This window comes from Oncorhynchus masou, chromosome 8 (genome assembly GCF_036934945.1).
Source record: "Oncorhynchus masou masou isolate Uvic2021 chromosome 8, UVic_Omas_1.1, whole genome shotgun sequence".
NCBI classification, from domain to species: domain Eukaryota; kingdom Metazoa; phylum Chordata; class Actinopteri; order Salmoniformes; family Salmonidae; genus Oncorhynchus; species Oncorhynchus masou.
Window position 1 is genome coordinate 18,775,682 of NC_088219.1, and position 12,402 is coordinate 18,788,083.

Genomic DNA, 12,402 nt, shown 5'->3' on the forward strand with positions numbered 1-12,402 from the left:
GACTACCCTGGTGCACACAGAGCAATTAATCAGCGCCCGGAAACACACCCCAACTTCTCATCTAAATGAGCATATGGCAGCTCTGAGGCCCATCATCCATCAGTGCAGTAATGCTACAGAATAGTACACTACTCAGTATCTAAACTGTGAGGCTGTGCAAATGCATAGATTGCAGGCTGTAGAAGAGATGTAACTTTTTGAGTAACTATTGACTCAAAATGTCAAAATTATTAACAGTGTGGCATGTGAACGATTGGACACACACACATACGTTGTCCTCATATCAATTTGTATCCATTAGGGGATTACGCTATTGGCAACCAATCAATGTGCACCGACTGATTGGGTAGGTTAGGGCAGTTCCTGTCCATTTCAATTAGTGTGGGCCTTATCAACTATCGATCATCTGCCTTTTACACCCCTGCAACTGAATATGTACATTATTTATACCTATCGAGTGTCGACTTTCAAATTGTCACAATTATTGAATTGTTTATGTAGAAACATTTGTCTGCCATTTTGATTCATTTTTCACGCTACTCTTCATAAGAATAGAGCACTTGAACAGAGCCGCACACTAAGTCTAAGATGCACCATTGCACACAAGCTCTATTATCAAAACATTAAAATGACAAAGAGCGAGACAACTCTGTAATGCTCTTTTAATTTCTTTCAAAGTCCTGTCACATTGAAAAGAACATGAAGTTACACTGAATTAGTATTTGCATGTTTTAAACTTGATCATCAAAAGACAGACAGACATACATGAGAAGGATGGCATAACTGCCACAGATCCCCAGCAAGATTCTAGAATACAAATGACATTACTATTCAACATAATCGGTAGTAATGTTAACGCTTACAAGACATCTACGTATAAAGCTCATTAACATTCGTTTTTCCTATGTAGAAGTCTCCTACTTGACTTAGATAACTGTGCGTACTGCACGCAAAAATTATAGTTTTACGCACAGAACCAATGTCGCTCGTAAGATAACAGGCTCAATTGTTGCATTCTTTAGTTGTTGCATTACTGGGCTTAGGTCCTATGTTTCACATACAGGAGTTAGAAGTGTAAGAAACATCGGATTACTATGGCTTGATACAACAGGTTGGTAAACTATTCTCAAGAGATGATTTGTAATGTCATAGATTATAGATGTTACTTAATCATGACAAGGCTATGATTTTTCATGTAAAAACAAAACAAAATCAATAACATTTCTCTTTGCACCGCAAATACTGCATTTCATGACAATGCCTAGTGTGCTCACGATTATCAACACCCCAGATGAAGTGGTTACCATGACAGTTGACAAAACAACACCCACCAGCACTCAGACAGTAGCCTCATGTACCGCAAGGACACCATATACAGAAGTAATATTCAACTACTTTTAATCTCTACACTGAAAACAAAGACCAGTTATTTTGTCATCGGTTATTCGGGTCAAGTTCCTATGGGGTCTAACAAGCAAAGTTTACAATTGGGGGGGGGGACTAATAAGCAAAACAAAACACTTGGGGCAATAAAGTTGCACAGTAAACGTATGTATTCTAAAAACTAAGGCCCCTTAGTAATCCATTACCACAGATTGAGAACATGAAACTACCCCCTACAACCTGTAAATCTCACCAGAGTACAGTCAGTCCCAATGACTACCAGAATGACTAAATATGTCCAGTTATGTAGGATTAATTTCTATTTTAAAAAGTCACAGCAAGTTGCCAAAATATCAAGCGTGTATCAGAATATCAAGTATATTGGCGTTCATGTACAAAGCAAGGTAGTTGGTCAAAAATGTGTCTAAAAGAAGAGTTTTGGTCAACTGAGTCACTTGTGCTTCAAAAATCCATAGGCTATCCACTTTCAGATGCAAAGGAAATGTACAGTAAAAGCTTCACTCTTTTCTATAATGGGTTGGGGAAAATGAGTGAAAGTAATGCAGTGATCAGTGATGAGTAGATGCTTAGAACATCTTTACCCAGTCAATATAGTGAGATGGAGGGAAGAGAGAGAGAGGACAATTAGGATGGAAACACTTATGCTTGAACACCTATATTATTACTGTAACGACCCTGGGTTTATTGATGTTAACTTTCATTTTTCTATTTAAACATAGCAGATGACACTCATGGAGGTGATGCTCGTACAGGGATGGCCTAAAGAGTATTGTACAATTTAAAACATGATTAGCCAAGATTAAGAGTTTATATTACATTAAATCCCAGAATATCAACGGCTTATCAATTGATTTACACTTATTTATTGCATCATTCATCTTCATATTGGCATAGCCTCAGCAATATAACTCTTCAGGAAAGCGTTAGAGAATGACGTATATTGATTAACATGAATATATTAATATGAAAACTCCTAGATTTTATTCCCTTCCAATGGTTAATGATTGTACTTATCAGTTTCTAAAGTGACAGTGGATTACCGTACATATCACAAGTGCAATCACCACAGGAAGCGCTCCAATAAACAAACATTAGTTCATTAATTGATTACAATCATACTGTATATTTTTTTTCCAGAATTTCAAAAATAGATACATTTCTCTCCTGCCTGCCTCTTTTCAACAGTTGGAATTGTACTTTAGTGTGTGAGACTGAAGGGGTTAAGGTTGTGCTCAAATGAATGGTTCCTGTCCTACTCGGTGATCTCCAGGATGAGGTCGTCTCCCTCCAGGCTGCTGTCGGCGTTGACGTAGATCTTGACCACAGTGCCAGAGAGGGGAGAGTTAACCACTGTTTCCATCTTCATGGCGCTGAGCACACACAGAGGCTGGCCCTTCTCCACCGTCTGGCCCTGCTTCACCTTCACTTCCACAACCTTACCCGGCATGGGAGCCCCCACCTGGCCACGCACATCCTTCAGCGCCTTGGGGTGGAAATGCATCTCCTGGAGAGAGGGGCAGAGAGAGAGTACACTTCGTGAGTTTGCAGGAACACCAATGTGTCGATTGAGATATCTAAATGGGGAGGTTAAACAACTTATAAAGCAGTGAGAATAGCTTAAATGTGTTATTTGTCATTATACGTTTTAAGCATGTAACTATGTACTGTCTATGTACTGTTTACATACCCTACATTACTCATATGTATATACTGTACTCGATACCTACTGCATCTTGCCTATGCCGTTCTGTACCATCACTCATTCATATATCTTTATGTACATATTCTTTATCCCTTTACACTTGTGTGTATGAGGTAGTAGTTTTGGAATTGTTAGGTTAGATTACTCGTTGGTTATTGCTGCATTTTCGGAACTAGAAGCACAAGCATTTCGCATTAACATCTGCTAACCATGTGTATGTGACAAATAAATGTGATTTGATTTACTGTACCTTCATGGCCACTGTATCCTTGACCAGGACAGATCTGAGTGCTCCGTTCAGCTCAAAGAACACCTCCCTCTGGCCAGCCTTGTTGAGGTCTCCCAGGGCCAGGGCTTTGATGTGGAGGGTCTTCCCTCGCTCCAACTCCACCTGACAGACACAGAAAGTGTGATCCGAAGAAAACAGAACATAAGCAAATATATTGTAATCAGTCAGTTCATGTCAAATGAATCACTTCTCATCCACACACGTTGAGACTGACCTCAAACTCCTCAGCAATCTTGGGTCCATCGAGGAACAGGCGTGTGTTGAGGCAGTCTACGGGGCCAAACTGATGGGTGAACTCCTTGAACTCCTGGAACACCTTGGGGTACATGGCTGCTGACATCACATCCTCAGGAGTGATGTCATTTCCGTGCGTCTCTCGCAGCTGTTTCTCTAGGGCCTGGAAGTCCATGGCGGGCAGAGAGGCACCCGGGCGGCCCTCTACCCGTGGCATATTCTTCAGCACCTGGGGACAGAGGTTAGAAATCAGCCACTAACGGGCCAAAGGGAGCTAGGCAGGCTACAAGCAACGTTTGAACATCACAAGTAAACATGAGTGTAATAATGAATTAGGATAATGCTAGGCATCTGTTGGAAATGAGAAATAGCTGCTCCATAATGGCTGTACCATTCCTTTGTTATACATGATGTATGCTAAGCAGATGGCCTATTTATTTATGAACTGAAAAATAAATTACTCAAGTGCCACTGTGCGTCCAATGGAAAACAAAACAAGAAGGGGAACTGCATTGTGCACTGGTGATGTGAGGCACAAATGTGTCCTAGAAAATAATTGATCTTCCAGAGAAATGCTTCTGGGTAATTGTGGTTCTCTTAGAGATGGGGAAAGAAATTATATTTCTTCAAATTTCAAACAGAAACATGTGTGATAGAGATCCAGGGACAGTGGAGACAAAAACAGGCAAACTTCTCAAGTATTTCTCTGACTTAAGGTGATGTGCCCTACTAAAAAGGCCTTTTCTGCTCTATAAAAAAAATACTGCAATTTAAGTAGAGTATAATATACTCTCAATGTTATAACCATAGAGTGCAAAAACCTAATAATCCTTTAATACAGAATGTCAGAATACAAATCCTGCCATTATGGTTGGCATTGAAATGGCAGATATAGAATAGTTACATGTTTCCACATACACTCCGTACCCCATTCCCAAGGGCAAGCTATTGATTACTGTAAGTGCAGCTGCACAATGAGAGATGCAGATTGTGATGCACCGACTGTTCTCAATTGAAAGCATTAGCCCATCAGTGTGTTAAAAAGAACAATGTTTGGATGCTGATAAAAATAAAATAAATAGGGCCTTGAACTAGGATCTATTGGGAATTTGTGAAGTGGGTGTGGTGTGTGTGTTACCTTGGACCTGAAGGGCTCAGGGAAGCCTCCGTGTGGGATGCCAATGTGACCCTGCAGGAACTCCACCACTGAGAGGGGGAAGGAGAGCTCATCAGCCCGCTCCTCCACCTCTGCCCTTGTCAGAGAGTTCTGCACCATGAACTGGGCCAGGTCACCCACGATCTTCGAGGAGGGGGTCACCTGCATGCGGGGAGAGGTGGAGAGAGATGTTATCCACAACATTACTGGTGCTACAGCCCATCTGTCATAGACCATGGTATTTCACCCTAGTAACTTCCAGGCTGGTGTGCAAATTGGAAGTGAACAGAAGTGTGGTAGTCAGGAGAGGAGCGAGGGGTGAACAGAAGTGAGGTAGTCAGGAGAGCAGCGAGGGGTGAACAGAAGTGAGGTAGTCAGAAGGAGAGGTAGTCAGGAGGTAGTCAGAGAGAGAGAGAATGAAAGAAAGGAGATAAACAGAGCGAGAGCAAAAGAAGTGAACAGAAGGATGGTAGAAGGGGAAATAGTTTGAGAAACATGATTTTTTTTGCAGCTAAGAAGACAAGACAAGGGGTAGCAGAGAGGAGCAAATGAATAGAGAGGCATAATGAAAGCAAAGTAAGCGTGTCTACTATTGAACAGACACTCAGACTGATTCGCTGTGCCTGTTTTATGGACAATATTAGACGGAAACAAAGGAAATGGAGGAGGACAAGAACAGAAAGTCAACTATCGCTGATCATTTAATTAAGACCTAGGAAATGAAAACCACCAAGGCGAGACTAAACGCTAAAAGATACCATTGATTGGAGAGATCAGACAGAAGCTTGCAGAACATAACAGATAAGCTTGCTCAAAGCTCCTTGGTTAATCTGACTTTAGGCTGCGGTGAGATCAACGGCTCTTCTTTCTGCAAACGGATTCCCATTTTGTTTTATTTTGTTTTTGAGACAGAGCCTCCCTCACACACACACACACACAGTTGAGAGAGAGTGAAAGGAGGATGGTGAGTGAAGGAATTAAATGGGCAATTCATTAAAGCAGTTCAAACAGACTTTCCTCCACAAATCAGAATACTTTTAAAAATCCACTTCCAGAAAGAAGAATTACAAAGGTGTTTGATCACTTAATTTGAATAGGTGGCCGGTTGCCTCACCTTGATGAGGTCACCCAGCAGCTTGTTGGCCTCTGTGTAGGACTTCTTCACCTCCTTGAACTTGTGCCCCAGGCCCATGCTGTGAGCCTGGAAGTGCAGGTTGGTGTACTGGCCTCCAGGGATCTCGTTCTCATACACATCAGCATTGCCAGACTTCATAGTGGCTGTACAGTCAAAGGGTGCATAGAGCCCGCGAGCAACCTCCCAGTACTCACTGTAGTCATAAACGTTCTCCAGGGATATCCCTGTCAAAGAGAGGGCAGGACAGAGAATGATGACACTGAGGTATCAGGGATAAATACACTGAACAAAAATATTTAAAAACGCAACATTTAACAATTTCAATTAATTTACTGAGTTAGTTCATATAAGGAAATCAGTAACTTCAAATAAATTCATTAGACCCTAATCTATGGATTTCAAATGACTGGGAATAAATATATGCATCTGTTGGTCACAGACAACCCCCCCCCAAAAAAAGTAGGGGTGTGGATCAGAAAATCATTCAGTGAATATCTGGTGTGACCACCATTTGCCTCATGCAGGCAGATGCCGAAATGCAGTCAGGTCAAGACCCTGGTGAGGACGACAGTTTGTGCAGAAATTCTTTGATTGTGCAAACCCCCAGTTTCATCAGCTGTCTGGGTGGCTGGTCTCAGACGATCCTGCAGGTGAAGAAGCCGGATGTGGAGGACAGGGACTGGCGTGGTTACACGTGGTCTGCGATTGTTCGGCCAGTTGGATGTACCACCAAATTCTCAAAAACATAGTTGGAGGCGGCTTATGGTAGAGAAATTAACATTAAATTATCTGACAACAGCTTGTAGTCATTCCTGCAGTCAGCATGCCAAATGCACACTCCCTCAAAACTTGAGACATCTATGGCATAGTGACAAAACTACACATTTTAGTGGCCTTATTGTCCCCAGCACAAGGTGCACCTGTGTAATGATCATGCCATTTAATCAGATTTTTGATATGCCACACTTGTCAGGTGGATGGATTATCTTGGCAAAGATGAAATGCTCACTAACAGGGATGTAAACTAATGAGAAAAATAAGCTTTTTGTGCATATTAAAAATTTACAGGAGCTTTTATTTCAGCTCCTGAAACACTACATGTTGCCTTTATATTTTTTTCAGTATATATATATATATATATATATATATATATATATATATATATATATATATATATATATATATATATATATATATATATATATATATATATATATATATATATATATATATATATATATATATATATAGGCATCTATAGATGCTGGTAGCACAAATACCAAGCAAATACAATATGTTTAACAAGATTGTTCCATTGTATGTGGGAGACATGCCAGAGAATACATTAAAGTATATCAGTGTGGTTCCAGCCACTTAGGTGTTCACTGGCTTCCAAAGCAGGAACATCAGTCAGTCAATCAATGCGCCCTCTTTGCTGCCAATACATTGCGAATGCTAATTTACCCAGGAGACCTATCAAATTGCGGTAATGACAATTACCTCCATGCTTCAGCTGACAACACATAAGTCAAACAGACCCCCGCCCCCACACACATTCTCCCTATCCTATCCATCGCAGAGACAAAATAATTTTAAGCATGGATATTAGCATCAAGCTTCCCACTCCATCCATAAACATCTATTGGTACATAGATGTGTAAACATCAGCAGAGGAGGAAAAAGAAAAAAAGGAACAAGAAAGCAAGGGAGCAAACACGAGAGCGCGATATTGACCACAGTTCCTGTCCCTCAGAGGACTAGAGCCGACTTAAAGATGATCTATAAGCATCACGGGAGAGAACAATGGACCTTTGCCAGAGGAGAGCTCATGATGCAGAGATCAAATATGGATGGAAAGATTATAGGAGTGAAGAGCTCAGAAGTAATTTATGAGCAAAAGCATATGAATGAGAAGATGGGACCATGGAAAAGAGGAAAGGTGAAAGAGCAAGATTAAATGAGGCACTTGAGGATTTTCAGCAAACAAGTACCAATAAGTACTTCCAATTTTGTATTGTTTCATTTCACCTTTATTTAACCAGGTAGGCCAGTTGAGAACAAGTTCCAATTTACAACTGCGACCTGGCCAAGATAAAGCAAAGCAGTGGACCAAAAACAACAGAGTTACAGAAAAATCTATATACAGTGTGTGCAAATGGAGTAAGGAGGTAAGGCAATAAATAGGCCAATAGTAGCGAAGTAATTACAATTTAGCAAATTAACACTGGAGTGATAGATGTGTAGATGATGTGCAAGTAGAATACTGGTGTGCAAGAGCAAAAAAAAGTCAAAAACAATATGGGGATGAGGTAGGTAGTTGGATGGGCTACTTGCAGATGGGCTGTGTACAGCTGCAGCGAATCGGTAAGCTGCTCAGACAGCTGATAATAAATATGACCAAGGCAGTAGTAGGTCAGAGAGCGCTTTGAGAAGTAAGCAAGGGTATGAGTTGGAAGAACTATGAATTAGAGTAGTCTTGTCATGCATGAATGCCCAAATAGTAGCTTATTTGGAATGAATTTGGAAGTTATTTTACAATAAATGGATAAATATTGTATGGCAAATATGTCACTAAAGCGCAACACAGAAGGGAATTGTAACGAGACACCAAATTTTCTTGGGCAAATGACATCCACCTGACATTTCAATTACCTAGGCAGCCTTGTACTCAGTGAAAAGGAGCAGGAGGCGGAGACTAATGAGAAATAAACAAAAAGAACACATCTTTTCCCCCTGAATGTGAGCATTCTGATGGGATTCTGACTGAAATCACACACACACACACACACTGACAGGACATCTTCTAGTTATGTTTTTTTGACCTTGAACAGCAATTACCTGTATGAGGACATCTGGAGACCATAGATGGGGTGGCAGGTAGTCTAGTGGTTAGAGCGTTGGGCCAGTAACCAAAAGGTTGCTGGATCAAATCCCAGAGCTGACAAGGTAAAAATCTGTTGTTCTGCCCCTGAACAAGGCAGTTGAACCACTGTTCCCCAGTAGGCCATCATTGTAAATAAGAATTTGTTCTTAACTGACTTGCCTAGTTAAATAAAAAGGTACAATAAAAATTAAATATATATATTAAATGCACAAGTCTAGAAATGGAACATTGGAACCAGCAAAAGGAAAGATGCTAAATTTCTCCTCTTGACTGTCTACACTTTCAACAACTCGCATCCAACAAAACAATGTCTGGGTTATATCATTTTAAAAAACGATTCAATTTCACAACATTCTTCTAATTTTGTCCTGCCACGTTTCATTTTCTAAAGAGGACATTCAGTTAACTGGATTAGAATGAGAAACACTGAACTAGCTGGTAAGTGCTCAGGTAACGATGTATTCCCAAACAGTACACCAGTATATGGTCAAGTCATTTCAGAGCAGCTGCTACCTCCATGCTCCTCATGACAAATTCATTATATTCTCAAGTGTTCTTCAATTCAAAACAAACAGCAACTCCATTCTTTTATTTTAAGCCACTTTATTTAAATAATTAAGGGTTTAAAAGTAGTTAATCTAAGCCTGATTCATTGCAAACAAAATATGTAGTTATTAAACCCTTGTATCATATGGCAGGATTAGATTAAATGCTCATCAATTGAGAAAATTTGCCATTTCATCTGCTGCTCTTTGTTCATCGAAATAATATGAACGAAAGAACAGCCTTCCACCTTGTCCACCATCATTGATGAATCAAAGCACACGGTAACCGTCAGTCACGGCTGGTGGCAGCGTGATAACAGGCAACACTAGCCTGCAGCTGACAGATTCCCTCCTGAATAACACAAGGGCAATGATCTGGTCTCACCACCGTTCCCCTAGCAACAACATGGCTGGCTGCAGACAGGGGAACTTGGTTCTGACCACAATCCTGTTCCCACGCAGCGGCAGAGCTTCACGGAGGCTTGCAGGCCAAGGTCATTACAGCGGGTTAAGACTTTCCTGCTGCTGTAATGTCTCAATTAACTGAAGGTCGCAGGGTTGTTTGTGAGCTGCGAAATGACGGTTGTGTGGTGAACTTCCTTCTGCCCTTTCTGCCACTCTCCCCCTGCCTTTTCCTCTAGTTCCCTCTCCACTTCCCTGCAACAATCATGCTTAATTTGGCCCTTCTTACATTACCCTCTACACATGAACAGTATCACCTCCCATGTGTACCATGTTCTCTGGGTTATATCCATTAAGACAGTTTGTTTAACTCAAACGCAGTGTAAATATGCACTAAGCATCAGCATAATTAAATTGTCACTCGCTGTTGCAGTCGGTTCTACTAACACATTTTGAAGTGTTATTCAGAGCCATCTAGGCAGAGTAACCTCCGTCACAAACAGAAAATGGATCTTTAAAAACACTTGGATGTCATATGCAGAGGCGGCAAAAATGCCAATTAACTACCCATTTCTACAGCCATAAACAGCTTGAGTCAGTAGCTACATTTTCATGACTGCATAATGTGGTCATGTGTTGCTGCCTTGCTATGTTGTTGTCCTAGGTCTGTCTTTATGTCGTGTTGTGTTGTCTCTCGTCGTGATGTGTGTATTGTCCTATATGTGTGTGTGTTATTTCTTTTTAATCCCGGCCCCTGTCCCCGCAGGAGGTCTTCTGCCTTTTGGTAGGCCGTCATTGTAAATAATCATTTGTTCTTAACTGACTTGTCTAGTTAAAAAGGTTAAAAAAAATATATTTTTTCTCTGTATTTGTTTTTTCTCTGTTGCTTTTCCTTGTCCTTGTTGACTGTAGCATCCTTTCATGGGGCTAAAGGTCTCAGCATTTTACCTTTTTAAATACTCCGACATAGCAAACAAAGAACAGAAAAATGGTTCACTGCTCCCCCTCTGTGTGTATACAACCGGTTTGCAATAGAAGACTTTGGCCGGCAGCTTTTTATATTCATTCTTGATTGGCTGGCAGCTCACTTTATTTTCCCTCCATTCAGAGGGGCGGCAGGTAGTCTAGTGGTTAGAGAGTTGGGCCAGTAACCAAAATGTTGCTAGATCGAATCCCCGAGGTAAAAATCGGTCATTCTGCCCCTGAACAAGGCAGTTATGTTCCTAGCCCTCCATTGCCTAGTTCAATAAAAGGGTATAATAAAAATTCTGGCAGCTCACTTTATTTGCCCTCCATTGGCTGGCAAGCTCACTTTATTTGCCCTCCATTGGCTGGCAAGCTCACTTTATTTGCCCTCCATTGGCTGGCAGCTCACTTTATTTGCCCTCCATTGGCTGGCAAGCTCACTTTATTTGCCCTCCATTGGCTGGCAGCTCACACCCTCCATTGGCTGGCAAGCTCACTTTATTTGGCTGGCAGCTCACTTTATTTGCCCTCCATTGGCTGGCAGCTCACTTTATTTGCCCTCCATTGGCTGGCAGCTCACTATTTGCCCTCCATTGGCTGGCAGCTCACTATTTGCCCTCCATTGGCTGGCAGCTCACCTGTGCTGAGATTGGTTCCCTTGGTGCAGGCGACAATAGCTCCCATGCTGGGCTGTGATGTCATTCCAGCCATGGAGTCCACAGCGACGTCTACGATGTCGGCCCCGGCCTCGGCACACGCCAGCATGGCAGCCACGCCGGCGCCTGCCGTGTCGTGGGTGTGGACGTGGATGGGCATGTCAGGGAAACGATCCCTCAGAGCACCAATCAACATGCGGCTGGACTCAGGCTTCAGCAGCCCTGCCATGTCCTGCAGAATGATAGAGGGGTCAACAACATGACAGACTCCTTTCTCTTTAGTTATTTATGACCGAGTCACTAATCGAAAAAATATATATATAGCGCAATATAAATAAAACATGTAAGTAGTTGAGATAAACCACATCAGTGGGTTTGATTCAGAGCCACCCTAAAGTACCTTGACGTTCAGTATGTGTGTTCCAGCTCTGACCAGCTCATCAGCCAGCTTCAGGTAGTACTCCAGAGAGTACTTTTGCCTCATTGGGTCAGACACATCCCCTGTGTAGGAGATGGAGGCCTCCACCACACCCCCGGCAGTCCCAGCAGCCTCCATACCCAGCATCAGGTTAGGAAGGTAGTTCAGAGAGTCAAACACACGGAAGATGTCCATGCCGTTCTCCTTGGCCACCTCACAGAACCTGGTCAGAACAATTAAAAGCTGGATGAGTACAAGTGAAGAGACCATGGGTTCAAGGGTGATGCTTTCTAAAAATACCATGCATAACCCTCAAACCGTGAGGGCTGGGGTTGACACTATACGTGCTCTGGTTGGAATAAGGATTAAGGGGTGCATGATCCAGGGCAGAGGTACTGACTTGAACACGGCGTTGTCGGGGTAATTGGTGTACCCCACAGCATTGGCTCCTCTGAGCAGCATCTGGAAGGGCACGTTGGGCAGCAGAGCCCTCAGCTCCTGCAGCCGTTTCCATGGACACTCACACAGGAAACGCATCGCCACATCAAAGGTGGCACCTGCACAGAAGAGGAATGATCAATAACTGCCATAGCAACAGACTCCATAAACCT

The 12,402-nt window shown here is 42.1% G+C and overlaps 1 protein-coding gene across 1 annotated transcript in view; it reads right to left on the bottom strand.

The window, feature by feature from the left end:
* Positions 1-645: 645 nt before the first annotated feature.
* The window catches only part of LOC135544314 (pyruvate carboxylase, mitochondrial-like), a 97,648-nt gene continuing 85,891 nt past the window's right edge, over positions 646-12,402 (bottom strand). Inside the window, exons 14-21 of the mRNA XM_064971828.1 lie at positions 12,192-12,348; positions 11,774-12,014; positions 11,356-11,605; positions 5,900-6,144; positions 4,768-4,947; positions 3,610-3,858; positions 3,357-3,497; positions 646-2,908 (exon numbers count right to left, since the gene is read on the bottom strand). Coding sequence (XP_064827900.1) covers positions 2,657-2,908; positions 3,357-3,497; positions 3,610-3,858; positions 4,768-4,947; positions 5,900-6,144; positions 11,356-11,605; positions 11,774-12,014; positions 12,192-12,348 — 1,715 coding nt within the window. The 3' untranslated portion in view covers positions 646-2,656. The remainder of the gene's footprint in view (positions 2,909-3,356; positions 3,498-3,609; positions 3,859-4,767; positions 4,948-5,899; positions 6,145-11,355; positions 11,606-11,773; positions 12,015-12,191; positions 12,349-12,402) is intronic.